General features: G+C 39.1%; 1 protein-coding gene across 1 annotated transcript in view; it reads left to right on the forward strand.

Moving 5' to 3' along the window:
- XIRP2 (xin actin binding repeat containing 2) overlaps positions 1-22,428 on the forward strand; it is a 51,752-nt gene that overhangs the window by 11,820 nt on the left and 17,504 nt on the right. Inside the window, exons 2-4 of the mRNA XM_082261104.1 lie at positions 18,390-18,482; positions 18,682-18,754; positions 21,662-21,780. Of these exons, the coding sequence (XP_082117230.1) occupies positions 18,390-18,482; positions 18,682-18,754; positions 21,662-21,780 (285 nt within the window). The remainder of the gene's footprint in view (positions 1-18,389; positions 18,483-18,681; positions 18,755-21,661; positions 21,781-22,428) is intronic.

The following is a 22,428-nucleotide window of genomic DNA, read 5'->3' on the forward strand; positions in this document are numbered from 1 at the left end:
AGTAATTTTTTCACTGCACTTGAGCAGTGCATTATGGGGTGCTCGTGACATCAGATTCCTATAAAAGAGCTGTCAAACTCAAACAGCTCATTACGTGGGAGGCTTCTAAAGGGCTATGTGAGATGAATACAGCCACACACACCTACACAGGTTGAACTGGATGGACTATTGTCTTTATTCAACCTCACCTACTATGTAACTATGTAAAGAGGCAGGAGCTTCTTTTTTTTTTTCTGTTTTTCGGGTGCGGCAGCGGGCGACATGATTGATGATGGATTTACATCAGGGGACACTATTTTTTTATTTTTGTTTTTTAATAAAGGACTTGTCAAAAACTGGCTTTTGCTGATTGTTTTGTACACTTTTTTGGTGAATGGGTAGGGGTATGATGTACCAGATATCCATTCACATGGGGGGGGCCAGGATCTGGGGGTCCCCTTGTTAAAGGGGGCCTCTTAGACTCCGATAAGTCCCCCCACCCGCAGACCTGACAACCACAGCCCAGGGTTGTCCAGGAAGAGGCCCTTGTCCCCATTAACATGGCACCCCAAAGCACCCTCCCCATGTTGAGGGCAAGTGGCCTGGTATGGTTCAGGAGGGGGGGGGGGCGCTCGTTCGGATTTTGGAGGGGACCTCACGCAATTTTTTTTTAATTTTGGCGGTTTTTTTTTTTTCATGTCTTTTTATCTGTATTGCCGGGAGCCAACAATACATTACAGCCGTGAGCAAGTTTAAATTACATTTTTTCCTTTAGAGATGTCAGTATTGCTGCAGCAGGCTACATACATCGTACAAATGTGCCACTTTACAGGCACATTAAGGGGACCTCCCAGGCACAATATTTAAAGGAATTTTTCATTTTTATTGTTTCACTTTAAGCATCATTAAAACCACTGCTCCTGTAAAAACGATTGTTTTGAAAAAGAATTTTGCATTGGTACATGTCCCCCAGGGCAGTACTCAGACCCCTATACACTTTTTTTGGGCAATACCTTGCATTTAAGCCGTTAAAATGAGGACTTGTGATTTTTCATGTTCGAGTCCCATAAACTTCAATGGAGTTCGCATGTTCTAACAAACTTTTACCCTGTTCGAGGTGTTCTGGTGCGAACCGAGCCGGGGGGTGTTTGGCTCATCACTAATCACCATTTATAACTCTTTACAGAAGGTATACTAAGCAAAAATCTATAACTTTCAGTTTCTACAAACGTCTGACCTTGCTCCACTTTCCTTTCCCCTAATAGAACCGCACTTGAGACTGAAGCAGTAGCTCATTAAGTCTACTGCTGAGAACATCCCAAAGCACAAAGATTTATGGACAGTGTGGGTACATCTAAGCAATGAGAATTTCATAGAACAAAAAGTATCTCTTTGGTCAGTAAACCTTACTATAGAATAGAAGTTGTTCTATCTTCTGCTTAAAGGTCTCTAGTGCAAAAGAATTAGGAATGAGATACTTGAATTGAGCCAGACTTCGTAGGATCCATGAGGATGTAGACTTCGTACTTTTAAATATTATTAATGACAGCCTTTTATGAATTCCCCCATATATAACTATATGTAGAGGGGATACAACACCAGCTCCATTCATACAGCACATAGGATTTTATACAAGTGAATGCGTGAGTGTATTCATTGTACCTATTTTCTTCATATTTCCAATTTTGACTGTAGAAAATCTCTCCCAATCCAAGTGGTTTATTTTAGGTTTCTGTTCATAGAAACTCTGTTTGTCTGGGTGGTCACAGTGTTATTATCACATACCTGATAGGAGACTAAGATGACAAGGGCATCCCCTGTAGTATCTCCTGCCCAAGCACCCCCTGAAGGTGAAACAGAGGGTGCAAAGGTACAGGAGGAATACAAATGCCTAAGGATGTAGTTTGCCAAACTCTTAACTGGAGATGCCAACCAGGAAGATCCAGCGGAACATGCAAGCAGGAGTGCACACGAGAAGTCAGTAGAAGGATCACCAGAAGTAAAGGGGAACTCTGACTTGGTTAAAAGTTGAGGATGGCAGAGCTCATAAAAAATGTTAGCAGGACTATGCATAGAAGAAGGCATTTACAGTACAGTATGTAAGGCAAGTAAGCACTCAACAATGGCATTGAGCAGAATTGGAGATACAGATCAAGCCGAGGTCAGGATTGAGGAGGCAATTAAGTATCAAATCAGGACCTGGATCAAGGTCAGAAACGGGCAGAGCTGAAGTACAGAGCAAAATCCAAATCAGGTCAGGAGAAAGCCAGGAATTACATGCAGAATACAAGTTAAGGGGCGTGGAACACATTAAAGACCAGTCAGATAAAGTTAAAGCATCCCTTAAATAAGCAGTCTGACCCAAATGCTGCCTCTGGACATGCAGGCAGGCACGTCCGGGCACATGCCATGCTACACGTACATAACTGCACACATTCTTGTGCATGCACACCTAGCTAATGTTCATGCAGAAGTATGAGCATATACATTTCCCCAAGCCAGCTGGCCAGCCAATTCCTTGATGGCTATAGTGTTATAGTGTTTTTTATATACCAAAATCCTAAAACTAACTGAATTGCAATGGGTTTCTAGTTTTAGAAAGATTAAAACTTTAAAATGAAGCATTGCTTTCCAATAGGTCTTCCTATGATACTACAGAGCTATTGACTAGAAGAGCTAAATTGTAAACATCCATTTTCCGCTGCTCTTCCTTGCTACCTAGGTGTACCTGCTTATTTATTAACAGTAAAAAGAGCCATCTATTACATTAACTAATATCATGCAATCATGAGTCAGACTACAGCTATATAGAGTGGACAAACAAATTAAATGTATTTCTGCATGCTGTGAAACACTGCAAACCACTGTTTTTTAAATTGTTTAAACTTGTAGATCATTAAATATACCTTTAAATTATTATTTTTGCTTACTTTGGGTTGACTGGCTTAATATTAAACCCAAATAAAATTTAAAATGCAATATATTTTTAAAAAAATAAATATTCAAAATAAAATTTATAGTAGGATCTATTATTTTGCGTGGTATTTTTTCCTGTTTCTCGCAAGAATAATTGTGTTTTTTTTCCTGTCACAAATGTCACAAATTTTGTGTGGCCTTTCCCTGTGACAGATAGTGCTTTGTATGGCCTTTTACTTCCAAATAGTACATTCAGACATACTGCATTTGGCTGATAGAAAGCATTTTGTGTGGCTTTTTATTGTAACAGACTGTAAATTTGGTGACATTTCCCATTGACAGTTGCATCTTGTGTGGCATTTCCTTGTGATAGACAGTGTTTTATGTGGTCATTACCTGTGATAGACTGCCTTTAGTGGACATTTTCACCATCAGTTATTCCACTGAAGCCCTCTTTTTGGGGCTTATGAGAAATGGCCCTTCCCAAACAGGATATTGTACTAAACCTGTAGGTAAATAAGAGAACCAAAACTTTCAGAAGAACGGGTTTAATAATAAAGTTGGCAGTACCTCTACTCAGGACAGGGTCTGTGTGATCAGAGGGGATTTCCATCCTGGGAAATTAACCAGTAATCTAATCAAAATAAATAGGAGAAGCAAAACTACTGCAGCCAGCACATCACATTAACCATAAGTATAGATACACTTCAGTATACAGTAGGAATAAAATTATCTTTAAATAATAAAAAATTAAAAATAATATGTACATCCAACATACAAATAGGTAATATCAACAAAGGGCTGGAGGGAAGTCCTAGTGGAATTGTACATAAACATTGATCAGCCATAACATTATGGGGTTGATTTATTAAAGGGAAAAAGACTGTGCACTTTGTAAAGTGCAGTTGCACTCTGCAAGTGCAGTTGCTCCAGAGCTTAGTAATTGAGCAGAAACTCTGCTGACTTCCATCATTCAATCATGTGCAAGCAAAAATGTTTTTTTTTGTTTGTTTGTTTTTATTCTCCTAGCACATGATTGGGTACTTTTTTGTAAAGTGAAGCCTTACCTCATTTACTAAGCTCTGGAGCAACTGAACTTGCCCGGGACAACTGGACTTTGCAAAGTGCACAGTCTATTTGCTTTTATTAAATAAACCCAAAATGACCACTGACAGGTAAAGTGAATAACATTGATTATCTTGTTAAAATGGCATCAAAAAGTGGAAGGGATATTTTAGAAAGTAAGTGAACATGTTGTCCCTGAGTTGATGTTTTGAAAGTAGAAAAAATGGACAAGTGTAAGATTTTGTGTAACTTATAAGAGCCAAGTTGTAATGATTAGAAGACTGGGTCAGAGAAACTTCAAATCGGCAGCTCTTGTTGGATGTTTCCAGTATGCAGTTGTCAGAACCTACCAAAAGTGGTCTAAGAGAAACAGCGACAGGCTCATGGGTGGCCAAGGCTCCTTGATGCACGTGAGTAGCAAAGGCTGACCCATGAAGTCCTATTCCATAGAAAAGCTATAGCTCAAATTGCTGAATAAGTGAATGCTGGTTCCAATAGAAAGGTGTTAGAACACAAATTATATCGTCATTTATTTGCATATGGGGCTGTGTAGCCGCAGACTGGTCATTGTGTCTATTCTAACCACAACCAAAAGTGCCTACAATAGACAAATGAGCATCACAACTAGACCACAGAGCCATGGAAGAAGGTGACCTGTTCTAATGAATCCAAGAATGGTTTGAGGTGTTGACATGTCCTTCATATTCTCCAGATCTCAATTCAATCAAGTATACAGTATGGGGGATGTGCTGGAAAAACAAGTCTAATCCATGGAGGCCCCACCTTGCAATTTACAGAACTTAAAGGATGTGCTACTGACAGCTTGGTGCCAGATACTGCATCATGCCTTCAGAGGTCATATTATTATGGTGAGTGGTCACAATGTTATGGCTGATCGGTGTATACCTGGGTATACATAGTTATTAAAGTGGTTCTAAAGTCTAAACTTTTTTTTACCTTAATGCATTCCTTGCATTAAGGTAAAACATGTTTAGGCATCAATATTGGCCCTTCACCTCCCCTTGTACTTACACAAGCCCGCATTCGATCCAGTGCTGTTCAAATCTGCAGCTCTTCTCTCCCCTCTCTTCCATGTCTTACTAGCTTTGCTGGGGCACTGGAAGCCATTGGCTCCTGCTGCTGTCAATCAAAGCCAGTGATGAGGGAGCAGAGGGTGGGGCTGAGTCCCGCTGTCTGTGTAATTGGATGCAGCAGTGAGGCTTGGGAGTGAGCAAGCATGTTTGTCCCAATGGGAAGCGGCTTCCCTTGAGGGCACTGGACAGAGAGGAGGGGCCAGGAGGGCCAGCAGGGGACCCGAAAAGCGGAGGTTTGGGACAGCTCTGTGCAATTCCTTTGCACAGACCAGGTAAATATAGAGATGTTTGTTACTTTAAAAAAAAAAAAAAATTCTTCACAATCCCTTTAAAAAAGATACTTCCAAATGAATGTTGCATCAAAGTATAGTTTCAGGGGCCCATGTGGAAGATCACAATATGGAGTTTTGGTGTGGAAGACCTGAAGGCACAGACAGTAATGACTGGGAGATCCTCCAACTATCGTTCAACCAGCCTGGAATGCAGCTTCTCACTAGCAGAAGCCATAGTGTGAAACAGGAACTCAGAGCCAACCTATCTACTCTGCATCTTAGTCCCTAGGAACTTTCCTATGCACCCAGACTTCTAACTACTTAATGGACCATCGGATGCCTAATCTGGTTCTAGCCTAGGCTGGTTATTGAGTCCTGAGCTAAAACTAGCTACAGAATCCTAAATATGGGTACACTAAAATAACAGGAGCCGCATATGAACTTGCCAGTTCCTATACATATATATATATATATATATATATATATATATATATATATATATATATATATACAGTATATATACTCGCGCACACACATTTACACCCAGAAGCTATGGGCAACAATAGACAATAGTAGACTATTAAACATAGGAGCACTTGCCTAATAATCTCTGCCTCTGGTCTGGAATCAGCAGCAGCTTTTCCAAAGTGGGACATCCCAGCTTCCCTTTTACTGTGTCCCAGCTCCCATTTTACTTCTTTCTTCTGGGGTTTCCCACCCAGTCACATAGAGAGAGGAAGTGATGTACATAAATAACTCTGTGACATTAGGAAGGCACTTACAAATACAGACAGTAGAGGGCAGCGGATCTCATCACCCTTTATTTTTTGGAAGGGGAATGGATCACTGTTGCATCATACTTAATCTCACATTGGCTAGTTGTATTTATAACACCATCATATGTAATCTGCCATGGGACATTATTCTGTGTCTTCTACAGCCCCGGAGTGATTTGGAGAATTATATATCCAAACACTTCATTCTGACACAGAAATCAGACAAACTGCACTTGGTTTGACATTTTCCATTTGACATGAAGCATTCTGTGTGGGCCAGCCCACCAAATGGAATCCAGAAAAATATTTTACTGAAGTTCCATATAAGTATAATGTTTTCCGAGGGTACTGGGACCCTCTTTATCCTAGTGACTAGCACCTTGGAATCCTGCTAGCCCTGGAATAGAGTTAAAATGCTCGCTCACTGTACTGCACCTATAGAGAAGCAGTGTTGTCACCTTATAGCAGCAAGTATATTAAGATTACAAAACACCTACCCATCTCCTCTTCTGCATAACATAGGGTGAGGTATTCGGTAATTCCCATTGGTAAATTAGGCAGGGCTCATAATATTTTTTTGGGATTTCAGTGCAGCAGAGATAAAATGCACAGAAACATATGAGCTCATTGAATTTTTGACAGGATCAAAATGTTTTTGTTTGTTTTTTGTACTTTCAGCATTTAAAGGGGGGCAAAACATGGTGAAATGTGCATTTTATATTGCTCAGATGCGCACTTTTACTCTCTACTATAAAATTAAATAATAGTTTTGCATTCAGTCCTTTTAATTGACATACACTAAATTATTATTAGCAGAAATTGTATTGGTTGTCGTGGGTCACTGCACACTATTGCTCTTGCACTACATTATAAAGTCATTATTAAATATAGGTCTGCACGTGTGTCTAGATTGGATGTTACATAGATAGTATAGCTCATGGGTGATCGAATCAAAATGTGATTGCAGTTGTCATTCATTAACTGCCTTATGAATACAAGAGTGTCAACTAGCAGTAGATAATGGAGATCATATTTTATTATGAATAGTCTTTTGTGTCATTTTTAATGGGCTGACTGAGAAGCAAGGGCTTGATATGCAGTTATAAAACAATTATGTGAGAGAGCCATGTCGATTGCAGTCATATAAAACATGTCATATAAGGAAAAAGCCAATTCGCTTATTTCGTTATTGATTCCTCAAAATGGCTGCTGACTGTAAATCTGGAAGCCTGTTCACCCAAGAACATTGGCTGCATCAAGCTGATAAGGCAGATTGGCAGTGGACAATTTCTATTTTACGTAAAGCAGATAATTTTTTTGTATATTTATGGCTTCATGGACTGTAAAGTATTTATTGATTATCATAGTAAAGAGAGAAGTGATACATAACTCCCCTTAGAGAGTGAAACCAAGCAATGAGTGACATCAATCAAAAAGTTCTAACATCAGCCAGGAAACATTGCAGCTGTCACAAATCTACATTTAGTTCATCGTTATCTTAACAGACAATTCCAGCTATTTTTTAACCACTTGACTTCCGGAAGATTTTCCCCCCTTCCTGACCAGGCCATTTTATGTGGTATGGCACTGTATTATTTTAACTGACAATTGCATGGTCGTACGACCCTGTACCCATATAACATGTATGCTTTTGTTCCCCACAAATAGAGATTTCTTTTGGTGATATTTGATTGCCTCTGTGTTTTCTATTTTTTGCACTGTAAACAAAAAAATTTACATCTCTGAAGAAGAAAAAAAAAAAAACATATTTTTCACTTTCTGCTATAAAATATATCCAAAAAAAAAAAAAAAAAAAAACCTAATATCTTCATCAATTTAGGCCAATATTTATACTGCTACATATTTTTGGTAAAAAAAAATCCCAATAAGCATATGGGATATATACGACCCAATTCCTAAAAATGGTGGGACAGTGTACAAATTGTGAGTAAAACAGGAATGGACTAATTTACAGATCTCATAAACTTATATTTTATTCACAATATAATATAGATAACATATCAAATGTTGAAAGTGAGACATTTTGAAATGTCATGCCAAATATTGGCTCATTCATACACATTCCAAAAATGTTGGGACAGGATAAGATAAGAAGCTGGAAAAGGTAAATAACTTAATAATAAGGAACAGCTGGAGGACCAATTTGCAATTTATTAGGTCAATTGGCAACATGATTGGGTATATAAAGAGCCTCTCAGAGTGGCAGTATCTATCAGAAGTCAAGGTAGGCAGAGGATCACCAATTCCCCCAATGCTGCGGCGAAAAATAGTGGAGCAATATCAGAAAGGAGTTTCTCAGAGAAAAATTGCAAAGAGTTTGAAGTTATCATCATCTACAGTGCATAACATCATCCAAAGATTCAGAGAATCTGGAACAATCTCTGTGCGTAAGGGTCAAGGCCGGAAAACCATACTGGAAGCCCTTTGCATCACATACAGGAATGCTACTGTAATGGAAATCACAACATGGGCTCAGGAAAAAGAAGCCATATCTAAACTTGATCCAGAAGCGCAGGCGTTTTCTCTGGGCCAAGGCTCATTTAAAATGGACTGTGGCAAAGTGGAAAACTGTTCTGTGGTCAGACGAATCAAAATTTGAAGTTCTTTTTGGAAAACTGGGACACCATGTCATCTATTGTAAAGAGAAAAAGGACAACCCAAGTTGTTTTCAGCGCTCAGTTCAGAAGCCTGCATCTCTGATAGTATGGGGTTGCATGAGTGCGTGTGGCATGGGCAGCTTACACATCTGGAAAGGCACCATCAATGCTGAAAGGTATATCCAAGTTCTAGAACAACATATGCTCCCATCCAGACATTGTCTCTTTCAGGGAAGACCTTGCATTTTCCAACATGACAATGCCAGACCAAATACTGCATCAATTACAACATCATGGCTGTGTAGAAGAATCATCCGGGTACTGAAATGGCCAGCCTGCAGTCCAGATCTTTCACCCATAGAAAACATTTGGTGCATCATTAAGAGGAAGATGCGACAAACAAGACCTAAGACAGTTGAGCAACTAAAAGCCTGTATTAGACAAGAATGGGACAACATTCCTATTCCTAAACTTGAGCAACTTGTCTCCTCAGTCCCCAGACGTTTGCAGACTGTTATAAAAAGAAGAAGGGATGCCACACAGTGGTAAACATGGCCTTGTCCCAACCTTTTTGAGATGTGTTGATGCCATGAAATTTAAAATCAACGTATTTTTCCCTTAAAATTATACATTTTCGCAGTTTAAACATTTGATATGGCATCTATGTTGTATTCTGAATAAAATATTGAAATTCCACATCATTGCATTCTGTTTTTATTCACAATTTGTACAGTGTCCCAACTTTTTTGGAATCGGGCTTGTGTTTATATTTTATATGGGATAATTTAATTTATTTTTATTTTAATTTTTTAACTAGTAATGGCGGTGATCAGAGACTTATAGCGGGACTGCAGTATTGCAGTGGACAATTTGGACACTAACTGACGTTTTGACACTTTTTGGGGACCAAAAACAGTGATCAGTGCTAAAAAAATATGCTGTACTGTACTAATAACACTGGCAGGGAAGGGGTTAACATCAGGGGCAATCAAGGGATTAACTGTGTGCCTAGCTAGTGGTTTTGTGTACTATGGGAGGCACTTTTACTAAGGGAAGGCATGGATCCCCTGCTGACGAAGTCGTAGTGTTGACATAACACGTGCGGGGGAGGAGCCTGTATACACGCCATTATCATTACAAATCCCCGTTTGTATGCCTACACTGGCCGAGTGCCGGTACATGTTAGTGTTCTACTTTTATGTTTTGGATCATAATAAATATTGCTAAACAGAGAGCACTAGATCCTTGTGTTTGTTCCTATATATATGATCACCCTGCCGGGAGTAAGGAGAGAGAAGAGAGAGGAGTTGATGCCCTGAGTATTCTATCACTGTGTTAGTATACACAGTAGGTCTGGCTGCTACCCTATCTGATCCATCCAGCAGTTCCCTTACCATGGGAATGGAAAGAAGGAGGTGAAGAGCCGATTATCTACCAGCACCTGAGTGCACTAAGTGTGTTTGGCTCATTATAATTTGTGAGCCAGACTAGAAGGTGAGCGGCTAGCATTTTATTATTATCAACACCCAGATTCACCTCGATTGGGATTGAAGCACCAGCACCTTATTGTCTTGTTTGCACAGCACAGAAAATTTTTATATATTATGGACTTGGCACAATAAATATGTTTTATCACTTGGACATTTTATGATTGTCACTATATTGTTAGCACGTGCACTTTGCTCACTGTGACACTTTCTATAGTATTTATTTAATACCCAGTCATATTATCCATCTAGTAGTGGTAGCACTTGCATGTTAGATTGGCACTTTTTTGTATGATATAGCACTGATATCATTATCAGTTACCCCTCTGGAGCCGCTTTTATTCTTAGCCATTGATCCATGTCCCTGCTTTGCAGGAACACAGGATCCATGCCTTCACTACTGACAGAACGGCGATCTGCCTTGTTTACTCAGGCAGATCGCCATTCTGCCTCTGTACTGAACAATCGGCAGGTGCCGGTGGACATCCAGTCTGCGATACCCACCGCTGGGCTCCATCTATGTGTGATCACAGTGGGAGCAAGCTGGCGGCAGACACGTGCACGCCCTACCCGGCAGGGCCGGATGATGTATGTGATTCGGCACACAGGTGCCCCCTGTAACAATAAAACTGCTATGGGGTGGGCCTGAAGAGGTTAACCATGAAGGTATAAATAACAATAAACAAGACGCAGCTCTTGCTGCTTAACTCATGTAGGGTACCCCCACAAGAGCTGCTGATTAGTATGGGTCCTCTGTTCTTTGTCTCAACCTTTTCCAAAAACCTTAGCCCCTCTAACACACCAGGTTGAGTGTACAAACATACAATATCATGGGAAATCACTGAAAGTAATAATTAGTACCCAGTAGTAGCACTATATCAAAGAAATAGGTACCAAATCAGGTAGTAAAGGCAAATTTAATATATTGTCACCCAATATGGTTGTTAACTAGGCAGGCATAAAATGGATTAACCATGGCAATAACACAATTTAGCAAACAAAATGATTAACAGTAAGGATTAGGCATAAGATGACATCTGGCATATAGATCAGCATAAATAGTAGTAAGGCCACCTGAAGTGCGGCAGTGGGCAGTAGTAAAGTTCGATCTACCAAGTGCTGGAACTATACTGCCAAAGCGCATTTATGGCAGCGATGCTAGTCCTAGACCAACTGAGTATACAATGTCCAAAAAAAAAGGAAGATGGTAGAGGAGGCAGGGAAGCAGAGGAACAAAGGGGACTTGCAGAATAATTATTAAGGGAGGGGGTTGTCCTTTGAGATGTACTTTTACCAGCTAATGTTGGGGTCCTTTTAGCATGTTGGCGCACTTAACAAAAGTCCCATTTAACACGCTTGCAGGATAGGTACAGTATAGGTATGGTATAGTCTCAACATAGGTGCAAAGTATTTAAAATGGGTTGCTCAGGAAACATTATGCATAAAACAGGTACCCACTTCCCATAATTCATAGTGGAGTGTGTTTGGAGAATTGGGGCAAAGGGATTTTATCGGTACCGTCCTCAGACATTACACAACTCATATAAAATCAATCAAATTTTTTCCACATATACAAAAACAAAAGCAAGACATTTACAATATATAAAGAAGTCCCTCCTTACAGTCCCTTACACCTTTCCAGGAGGACGCTTAACAAAGACTGCTCCCGAAAGGGATGTAGGTATGGACGTTTAAACTCTCAATATGTTTCGTGGTTGCCCGCTTCTTCAGGAGAGAAGACAGCAAAAGAGAGGGACCAAACACTATAAAAGATAATAGAAGACATAAGGTGCAAAGTAGATGTGGTTCAGATGCGGTAAAGGACGGTTGCCATCTCAAAATACAACTCGCAGGATTCTCAGTGCACTGCATAGACGCCTAATAGGTTGGTTGGCTTTAGCACTCCCCCTGCTGGCCAGAGGAGAATGGTACAGCATGAAATCAGTATCTCAGTAGAGGGAGAGAAGAATAAAAGGCAATGTCTCCTTTCCCCATATCGCTGTAGCCCAGCACCTGTCTACATTTATATCCTCTATGGTTCTGTCCTTGACAGTAATTCTTTTACACCACTAAATGTCCTCATTCATCCAGAATGAATCACACACAGAATCATTTAACCTAGAAGACTGAGGGCATACTGTAAGTACCATAAACAAAAGACCAGACCGGGTGACAGACTTACAAATCTGAGAAACCAATGCGGAAAACCCCATGAAGAACTAACTGATCTGGTGGATTGCACTTTGATTGTGAAAGGGTGAAGCTTGCTACTGAGGTAAAAGCTTGAATTCACCTAGCTGTAGTAAAATGCAAAGCAAGCTATACCTTTAGAAATTGCAGAGAGAGAGTGAGACTGATGAAAGGGAACTGTAGCGTATAGATAAACGCAAGCATGCACCACATCCAGACAATGGAAGGAAATCATTTTGGCATGTTCAGGGGCAGGACAAAGAGATGGTTGAAAAATGTCAAGGTTAAGGTGAAATGAGGAAACCACCTTGGGAAGAAAAGAAGCCCTAGGCCTTAAAACAGACTTGTCTTTTTGTTGCACAAGAAATGTTTTTTTACAGGTTACGGCCACCAACCCAGAAACTCCCCTTCAAATGGTGACAAGAATGGCAATCTTACAAGTAAGGATAAACAGAGGAATATGCCTAATAGGTTCAATGGATGTTTTTTGAGCTGACAGAACAAGGTTGAGATCCCACTCAGAAACATATAGGAGGAACAATGTGTGCGATACCCTGTACAAAGACATTCACAAGACAGTGAGAAGCAAACAACCTCTGAAAGGAAATAGCTAGAGCTACGATTTGAGCCTTGAAGATATTCAAGGTCAGAAGTTGATCCAGGCCCAATTGGAGAAAAGACAGGATTCATCCCATGGATTACTTCCTGGGAATTTCTGGGATGGAATTTTTTTTTGCCTCACAGCATGAGAAATATGCTTTCTAGATGAAAAGGTAGCTTTTGCGAGAAATCCTCTTCCTAGCCTTTAGGAGCACTGGGATAACTGAATCAATTGGGGACCCTGTCACTCATGACCTGGGCTTCAACAGTCAGGCTGTTAAAGGATAATAGTAAATAGGTCTTTGGAACAGAAGTAGTTGCTATTCTGAGTGTAAGCTTACACAGGTACAGAAAATTCCGCTCCTGTTTGATTTAAAAAAAGTCTCAGCTGTCAAAACGCCAGCTGGGAATTGACAATAAATACAGATGGAGGGCTTCGGAAAAGGAGGCATACCCAGTCCATGACTGCTTCTTTTAACTGACACTTCTAGATTGGACTTCTATATTTCAAAGACCACTGGTTATGAAGGGGTTAAAAGTATCATCATCTGACATGATGCTTTCATACATCTGCCCTCATCCTCTGAAAATGTCCAAAAGGTGTTTTTTTGTTTTAATGCATGTTCACTCTCTTCTCTTTTTCTAAACAACTCTATGATACACTGAAATTAGGCAGTGTTTTCCTTTCATATACAGTAGCTGAACCAAAGAATGTTCTTGCCTGATTAAACTGGGCTTTCAGCATGCATATTTAGTCATTTAAAACAAAGCCTGAAATGCTTTTCACAAATTACTACATTTAAACTAATGCATCCCAGAGGCAGAGAGAATGATGTATTCACCACCAGCTCACACACAGCAATCCCAATTACTCTCCCATTTCATAACAGCTTAATATGACCGAATCAAGCCGCCAGTAATATAGGGACCGCTCACCTAGAATGCGCAGGGCCATTTCACAAGGCTGAAATGACCTGTGGGAATTAATTACACTGAGCAAGTAAATGCTTTAGAGTATTTTAACTACATTGTGGTTGGTCATGTGGTTTTAAAGCTTTTGATGGCTGGGATATACTGAGCTGATCGTGTGAGCTTCTCACGCCTTAGTAAAATATAGATGCGGCAAGCTAAAATACTAAGATAAACTTGTGCCTAAGTTTTGCCATGTTGTTACAGTACAGTACACAGAGCATTATTTATATGAAAATGTCTGAGTTTATTGAAGTGCATGTAAAACAGGTTCTATCTATGGAATGGGGAAGTGTTAGAACCTCTGGATTTTATAGCTTGAAAAAATGTATAGACAACGCTGGAACCCCAAAATTCTCATTACCTATTGGTGTGGAGGTAGCATTGGCATATCAAGTCTAAAACTCTTTTTATTATAATAAAAAATGGCACCAACAGAAAAAGAAAGGGCGAATCTCCCAGCTGGCACATAGACAGCAGAAAAATAAGAGATGGATTCTAACCCCTCACCACTTTGACAAAGTACAGTAGAAAAAAAAAAAGTTTCAGTTTGAAATACACTTTAAAATAATAGACAGTGATTCTGCCATGGAGGACCTTGTTTAGGCACTTCATGTGTTTGGGGAAAAGTTGTTCTCCTCCGTAAGTGCCACTGAAGGAGACAACAAGCTGTAATGTCAACACATATTATGCTGGCATCATCCACCATTGTTACTAATAAAAAACAGGTGCAGGGAAATGATGTGCAGCAGAAGTTGGACCGGGTAAATGGAGTCAGGAAAGTGGCTGAAAGAGAGGAGATCATCAACACTGAGAAGCAAAAAAAGGCTGAAAAGGGTGGAAAAAGTAGGTATTTATAATACACAATGCATAAATAAACAAATATCGTTAGGATTTGCATCTACAGTAATTGATATCTATTAAAATAAAAAAGCTACTTCAGAAGGATTTTGTATTTGAATGTTAATTACATAATCAGTAGGCAAAAAAATACTGAATTTTTTAAGGATAGAAATGTATAGGTTTGTCAAAATCTGCCCTTATGCCACTACACCCATACTTATTTCACACTACCCTAGTTTCCACCCCTTTAAATTAGCGACCTCATTTAAATATTTAGGCATTATTATTGCTTTGAACCCCTGTGGATGCCTTGTCAACATATATAGACAGTCTTTTGCAATTTGTGAAGCATAAACTCACTGTGTGTTCTAAACTCCCTTTACAAGTTGCTGGTAGGATTAACCTGATCCAAATGATTTTGTTACCTAAATGTCTATATATCACTTCACAGATGCAAGTGTTGGTACCCAAGTCATTCTTTAGGTCATTGGATACATTATTTATGTTCTTTATCTGGGCAGATACATATTGTAAGCTTAAACTTTCAGTTTTGCAAAGGCCAAAATGCGAGGCAGGCATGGCCCTTCCAGGCATGTGTTTTTACTACCTAGCAAGGCAGTTGAGACACCTTACGAATTGGCTTAGTTTGGAAACTCATGACAGGGTGGAAGCTCATATAGCCAAAATTGTGTATATTAAACATTCTCTTATTGCTTTGGGGCCCATAAGTCTCTTCTACCCAAGACTAAGAGCTCCCCATGAGTAAGCTCCAGTGGGTGGAGTGAAACACATTGGGGGCATGGCCTGGCAAGGGTCAAGGCTGAGACATCCACTTGCATACACACAGCAGATCATGTTCTGATGTGCGGCTCCTGGGATCTTCTGCTCTTATCTGTCATTGTTTGGAGTGTGGGTGGGCTCCTTCCCAGCCAGCCTGAGTGGCTCACATACATACCATGGGTCCTACACCAAATAGCAGTCTTTGATTCCAGCTCTCACAGATGAGGATTGGGATGAAGCCTGCTCCTCACACTTAGCAGTGTCCCGAGCAATTAATAACAGATTGATACAACTATATATCTTCCTCCAATCCTAACTCACTCTTATTAGACTGTATGCTTTTCATTGCACCTCTGACTCAAAGAGTGTGTCTGACTGAAGTAGATGTGTCCAATTGGGAGACGATTTACTTCATGTACTTGGGCATTGTCCAGTGATTGCCAGATACTGTAAACAAATTGTGGCCCTGTGTTTACTGTAATTTCAACCCTTGTCCCATTTACCCCTGAAGTCTGTCTTTTGGGCCTCCTAGATGAAGAGCAATGGCTGCAATATACTAGAATTCTACTGAGGGAAACCTTTGTAAACTCACCACACTTAAATGGTTACAGCCCTCCCCTCCTAGTTAGTTGTGTGCAATTAACCAGGTATTACCTTATGGAAAGGTTATCTATGAAAAAAAGGGGCTGTATTCACAAATACAAGAAATGGGATATGTGGTGTGCATCTACTTTGGAATCTTTTCACACTGATTCTTCCTGTGTTTTTTCCATGAAAGAAAAACACAAGAAAAATGTTTCCCTTTAAATCCTATGGGACTTTTCACACCACTGCATTACCGGTGCAGCACATTTTGAAATTGCTGCAAAATCATGGTAAAAACACATTTTTGAGTCACATGTTGATTTTTCACAGGTGCAGGAAACCCCAAAATGCACCAGAAATGCACAGCAAATGCATCTGAAACACCACAAAAGCGATTTTGATACAAAGCAGTGTGAACATACGCTTACCATTACCTTCACTAGAGAGAAGGTACTTATCTATTGCACCCACACACCCTGTTATTCTGGGTCATAGTGGATAGGTGAATGTACATGTCACCTCAGTTGGAACAAATCGAAATTAAATATAAAATCTGTGCTGAGATCTAATTTGGCAGCAGCACTTGTAAAAGCCTAAATACCCTGATTTAGAAAATGTAATTAAAGCGTTTGTAACCATAAAAAAATATGTTTATATATCCTGTCCCATTAAAGTATGTTAAACAGCACAGTGCTTGTACTGTGTAATTTGTCCCTTTGTATAATGTAATATACCTGGCTGATCCTGCCTGTTTCTGTGCCCCCCACCTCTGCTGACCACGATAATCATGGCTTCTGATCGATGATACAGTGGTCAGCTTACGTACCTCCATCATCATGCTGTCTCCTCTCTGCTGTCTCTCCCTCTCCTCCTCCCTCCCTGCCTGTCAGTTCTGATGCCTGTGTGAGAGCGATCCCCCTGCTCTTCATTGTCACTTGAAATACCCTTTAAAAGTAGCTTGCATCCCCCTCAAATTTATCAGGATCTAAACTACTAGATGTCTGTTTTTTTAAAACTCTTATCATAAATGCCTTATCTCACAGCAGTCACATGACCTTCCTCTGCTGGCCGCTGATGTCAGAGGGTTAACTCAGCCCCTCTGCATTCCTTACATCCGGAAAGATCGAGCAGAGGAATGTCACTGACAGCAAACCATTTCTGCGAAATAAGGTATTTACAATTAGAATTTTTTTTAAAAGGGACACATAGTGCTATACATCTTGATTAAACAGAGGGGATGGCAGTGTTTTATCATCCTGAGTTCACAACCACTTTAAGAAAGACAGATGCATTTGCCAACTAAATCAACCATATACATAAATAAAAATCAAAAAATGGCATCAAAATGATATAAAAATGACTCAAAAAGTGCAAAAATGGATAAAGTACAAATATATAAAGTGCAAGAGGGTTCTAAATATATTACAAAGCCCCAAACAATGCAAAATATCAAATAAGAAATTTCAGAAATTATGTAACTCAACTTGTTTTTGTGATTGAGTTCCATACATTCTGCACTTTTTTATAGGACATTTTGCATTGCTTTGGACTTTGTTATATATATTTAGAACTCTTTTGCACTGTACTTTAATTTTTATTGCACTTTAATGCCTTTTAAAAAGGTTTTTTTAAGTTTGAACAAAAAATAATTAATGTGTAGGTAACAACTGTCCCTTTTTTGTGTGCATTTCTTCCATGATCCATGTATCTGGGCACATGGTGAGAGAGTGCACACACTGGCTATAGGGTGTCCCTCTTTCTTACCACAGAAAGTTGGGAGGTATGGAAATGATCAATAATATAACCCTAACCTGATTGTTACTATTAGTTACTATTAGTATATGACAGCTCTCGAAAGACTGAAGGAAAATGCAGTGCATGCTGAGAAATTAATGTCTTTTTCAGTTACAAATAAATTAGCCACACTCACTAATCTTGAATAATTGCAAATGATGAAAATCATACAATTAAGTGATTTTGAAAAGTGAAAGGAGAAGTCAGATAAAAGAAAATCCTTTAAAAGTTCAGTTTTTCTTTAAGATTCTTTGTCTTGCCTCTTAATGATATGTCACCACTCTGCCCTGTTTGCGCGTTTTTGCCTATGTAAGTAGAATTCATGCAAAACATCTCCGACTGAAAATACCAGACACATAAAGCTGACAATTTAGTTGTCTAAAATAGAATCTTATATTGTGAATATGCTTTTGTTGTTTAGGAAACAAGAAGCAGCAATGAAGTCAAGTTTGTTAGCAGCAGGCAAGCAACTGAGCAACACGAATCACAATTTTCAACCAGTAATACAGAACAGGTATTATACAAATATTCATTAGCACATTGTGTACTTAAATTATTTGCAAGCCTGCACATGAATATAACTATTACAACTGCTTGTATGAAAAATAGTTTTTTACTTAGCATAACTCTCTGGAGCCACCACAGTGTGTCCATTTATTTATTGATGCTGGGGATAATGCTATATTTTTAATGCTATCATTTTCCTTACCTAGGTGTCGGTTCATGAGCAAAGCACCCATGAGAAATGCTCAGCATCTAATTATAATCAAGAAGCTGATGGCGTTGGTAAGAATCCTGCTTTAAATATATGCGGTACAGCCAAGTTAAATGCACTGGGGTAGCAAATTGAAGTCTTGTAAATTTCACGAGAACGTTTACTGATGAAAAAATATTTAAATCAATAATGACAGAAGGAAATGCTCTAAGATGAGACTCAGAGGAATAAAAATCATAATTGATGTTACACATATCAAACATTAAGTGCACCTGACTTTTTTGAAGCAAATACTATGTTGAAAAGGAGAAAGGTTAGGATAGCTGTTTTTGTAAGGCAAAGGTTAACAAATAAGTGTACCTAAGAGTGGTAAGGGCTGAGAACCCTGTCTGGTTTTCACTTCTGTCTTTGTCCTCTTTAGGGAGATTCATCTCTGTTTGTCCTGATGACTACTATCCCTGTAATTACATGTGAGGAAAAAACAAAATGTTTTATCCAGAGGGTTAGTAGTAGTGAAATATTCTAATGGGGGCAACTGTTCTAGTGACCACTGTCTAAGAGGTTTGAAGGGGTATGTGAAGTGATTGGGGCTGCCTGTGTTATTTCAGTAAAGGTATAATGTGTAGATAGAGTGTCATCCAAAATCCCATTCCCACATATTGCTCGCAAATGACCATTTATTTGCGAGCAAAATGTGGGAATAGGATTTTGGATGACACTCTATTTACACATTCTACCTTTACTGATATAACACAGGCAGCGCCAATCACTTCACATACCCCTTCAAACAGCTATCATATATCCCTTCCAGGGCTATATCTTGAAGTGGGCTGAAGCCATTTTTCTAAGTCCTTTCCTTAGCATGAATTCTCTCTCTCCCTTTCACATTAAACTGTCTAAGAGGGCATTTGTGTTGTGTCTACATTATAGGAAATGAAGGAAAGTCCCTCCCAATAAGACATGGATAAAAAGAGAAAAACAGAACATTAAAAAAAAAAATCCTGGGTTTAAAACGGAAGTAAAGTCCGCTATGAATAATGTTTTTCAGGGCCCCCCAAGTGGGTTATGTCATAATGTGCTAGTATGCACAGCATATTAGTACATTATGGCAGACTTACCTGTCATATGGTGTCCTCCAGTGCTGCGGTGGTATCACTCCCCTGGGCCCCCATCGCTTCCATCTTTGCCCGGTCTATCTTCTGGATCCTGTACCTTCACCCGTTTGATAGGCCAGGCCACGATGATGTCCACATTGCCGCGGCACAGATCGGGATCATAAATGTTCACTGAGCTGCGCATGCTTGGCTCAGTGAATATGAAAGCTGACAGGCAGAAGGATACATTTATGGCAGAAGAGACCAATAGGGTCTCTTATGTCATTAATACCCTCCCTGTCAGCCATTTGTTTAAAATCAGCTTTACTTCCTCTGTAACTTCTCCAAAGCCTATAGATGAACAAGAAGCCGCACTCCACTGTTTGCTCTTCCAGGCATTCATTTTTTTACTGTCAATAGTATGGCTGCATCCAGACTGTCTCCATACAAAAACCACATCTCCTTGCTGGATCATAAGGATATGCTTGGGATCAAATCACATTATGGTGAAACATATTAAGGAGGGGTGGTTTCCAAATGGACACAGTATGGAGCTCTAATACTGACAGTTGAATAAAAATGCCTGGAAGAGCATACAGTGGAGCGTGGCTTCTTTTTAATCTACAGTATGCCTGTATGTCTAATGGTGAGAGGACGCAGGCTTTTTTTTTTTTTGTTCCTGTATGTTGAGAAGTGTGAGTCTGGAGTGGTGCTGCAGATTTGGGATGTTTCCTAGTCGAGTCATCTTTGTCCCATTGGGGAGATCTCTCTTTATTTCCTGTCCTGCAGACACAACAGAATGTGAAAGGGAATCTCAAAATGAGGGAAATACTCTGTTAGACAGTTGTTACCAGAACTATGTCCTCATTACAAGATTTCCTATTCTGGTGACAACTCAAAAGTTTGGATTTTTCGTTTGCTTTCAATCAGAGTGACCAGGACACATAGAGTTTGAATCTCCTCCACAGACATAGACAGAAATGAACACTTACAAGAGGTAATAAAATTTTCCCACTCTAGCAAATAAAGTTTTGACTTTGGTTACACCCTAAGGTAAGAAAAAAAAAATCAGGAATGCAATAGTAATCCCAGTATGTTATTGTAAGGCAGTGTTATTTCAACCCTCAACAATGTCTCAGGATGAATATTGCCAACAAAAGTTTTAAATCCTCCAGGGCCCTTTATAATGTCACAAGTACAGGCTGCAAACTTTGGAAAGGAAGATGATGTAAGGGCACTTGACACAATAATGGGCAGCCTCATTGCCTTTTGTGTTCTCCAAGTAATCTCCACTTAGTGGGTTGGTTCAGTTTTTGACCCATCCCGTGAGCCTTGTGTAAGATTGACCTGAAAGGAGAACGTTTTTAGAATCACTGTCAGACTTACATGTAACATGTACATGTAACATGTATGTTTTGTTTAAAATGTTTGTACTTTTTGTATATTTAAAGTGATATTAAATAGTATACTCCAAAAAAATTGCAGCTTACCACTTCTTAGATGAGGTGGCTGCATTGGTTTCTTTTTTAAACCTTTTTTTCCTTTATTTCCAAAAAGAAAAAAAAAAAGCTATTACTGCAACTGTTTCATTGTGTAAGCTGGAGTTTAGCTTTAATTTGTTAGTCGGGTTCATCTCAATCTGCTAGTGCATCTCCCTAGATTGGCTAAAGGTGTATCCATTGCTTCTCCATCCAGAGTGGAGAAACCTTGGGATAGGAAGTGTGTTGTTGGCCAGACTACCAGGTGAAAATAAAGGGAAAAAGCATATCAATGAAAACTAATGCAGCTACCAAATTTAAGGATTGATAAGCTGCAACACATAAATTTATTGTATCTCTGGAATAATTACTGCTTTAGTTAGGTTGATCAATTTTTATTCTATAGGTTACCAAGAACTTCCAAAAGTTTCTGCTCAAGTTCTTAAGGAACAGTTTGAAAAATCTCTCAAGGATAAAAGCACTAGCCTTGGTGGAAGTGTCACCTCACAAGGGAAATATACAAAGGTACATTTTTTTGTAAAACGTAAATAAAATTTGTCATACTAGTAAGCAAAACAAGTCTTTGATAACATAAAATAATACAAAAGAACAGTAAAATATGTCTTTGTGAAGTGATATCATCTCTAGGTAAAATATGTGTTCAAGCTTAAATCTCAGAAGGTTAGAATTGTTATCTTGGTTATTTTCCCTGCTTCAAGCTTATCTTTTCTCATTTAACAAATTATTGTTCTTTCCATTGATACTATTTTCTCTGTACATATTCATGACTTTCTGAGTGATTTTTTTTTCTAAACTCAACAACAAAGTTATTTAAAGCACATTAAATATAGCAACTGACTATATTTTATATAAATTATTTGTTCTGATGGGGAGTTTTGTGCACACCGCTGACTTCCTGTTAGTAATAATAATATTCTTAATAGAAGCAAAGGTCAGCTTCCCCTTACTCTAAATACCCAAAACAGTAAAATACTGTCAACATTTGAATTTTCATGTACATCACTGCACATTGTTCTTTTACATAAAATTGGCAAGTGTTTTAAATGGAATAATTTTGTAGCAATATCTAAAAATAGATATAATTACTAGAATATATACCACAATATTGTGCAGCAAATTTGTGCACATTGAACAGGTAAATTAAAGCTATGT

The sequence above is a fragment of the Pelophylax lessonae genome, assembly GCF_965119305.1.
Source record: "Pelophylax lessonae genome assembly, chromosome: 6".
In the NCBI taxonomy this organism is placed as follows: Eukaryota; Metazoa; Chordata; class Amphibia; order Anura; family Ranidae; genus Pelophylax; species Pelophylax lessonae.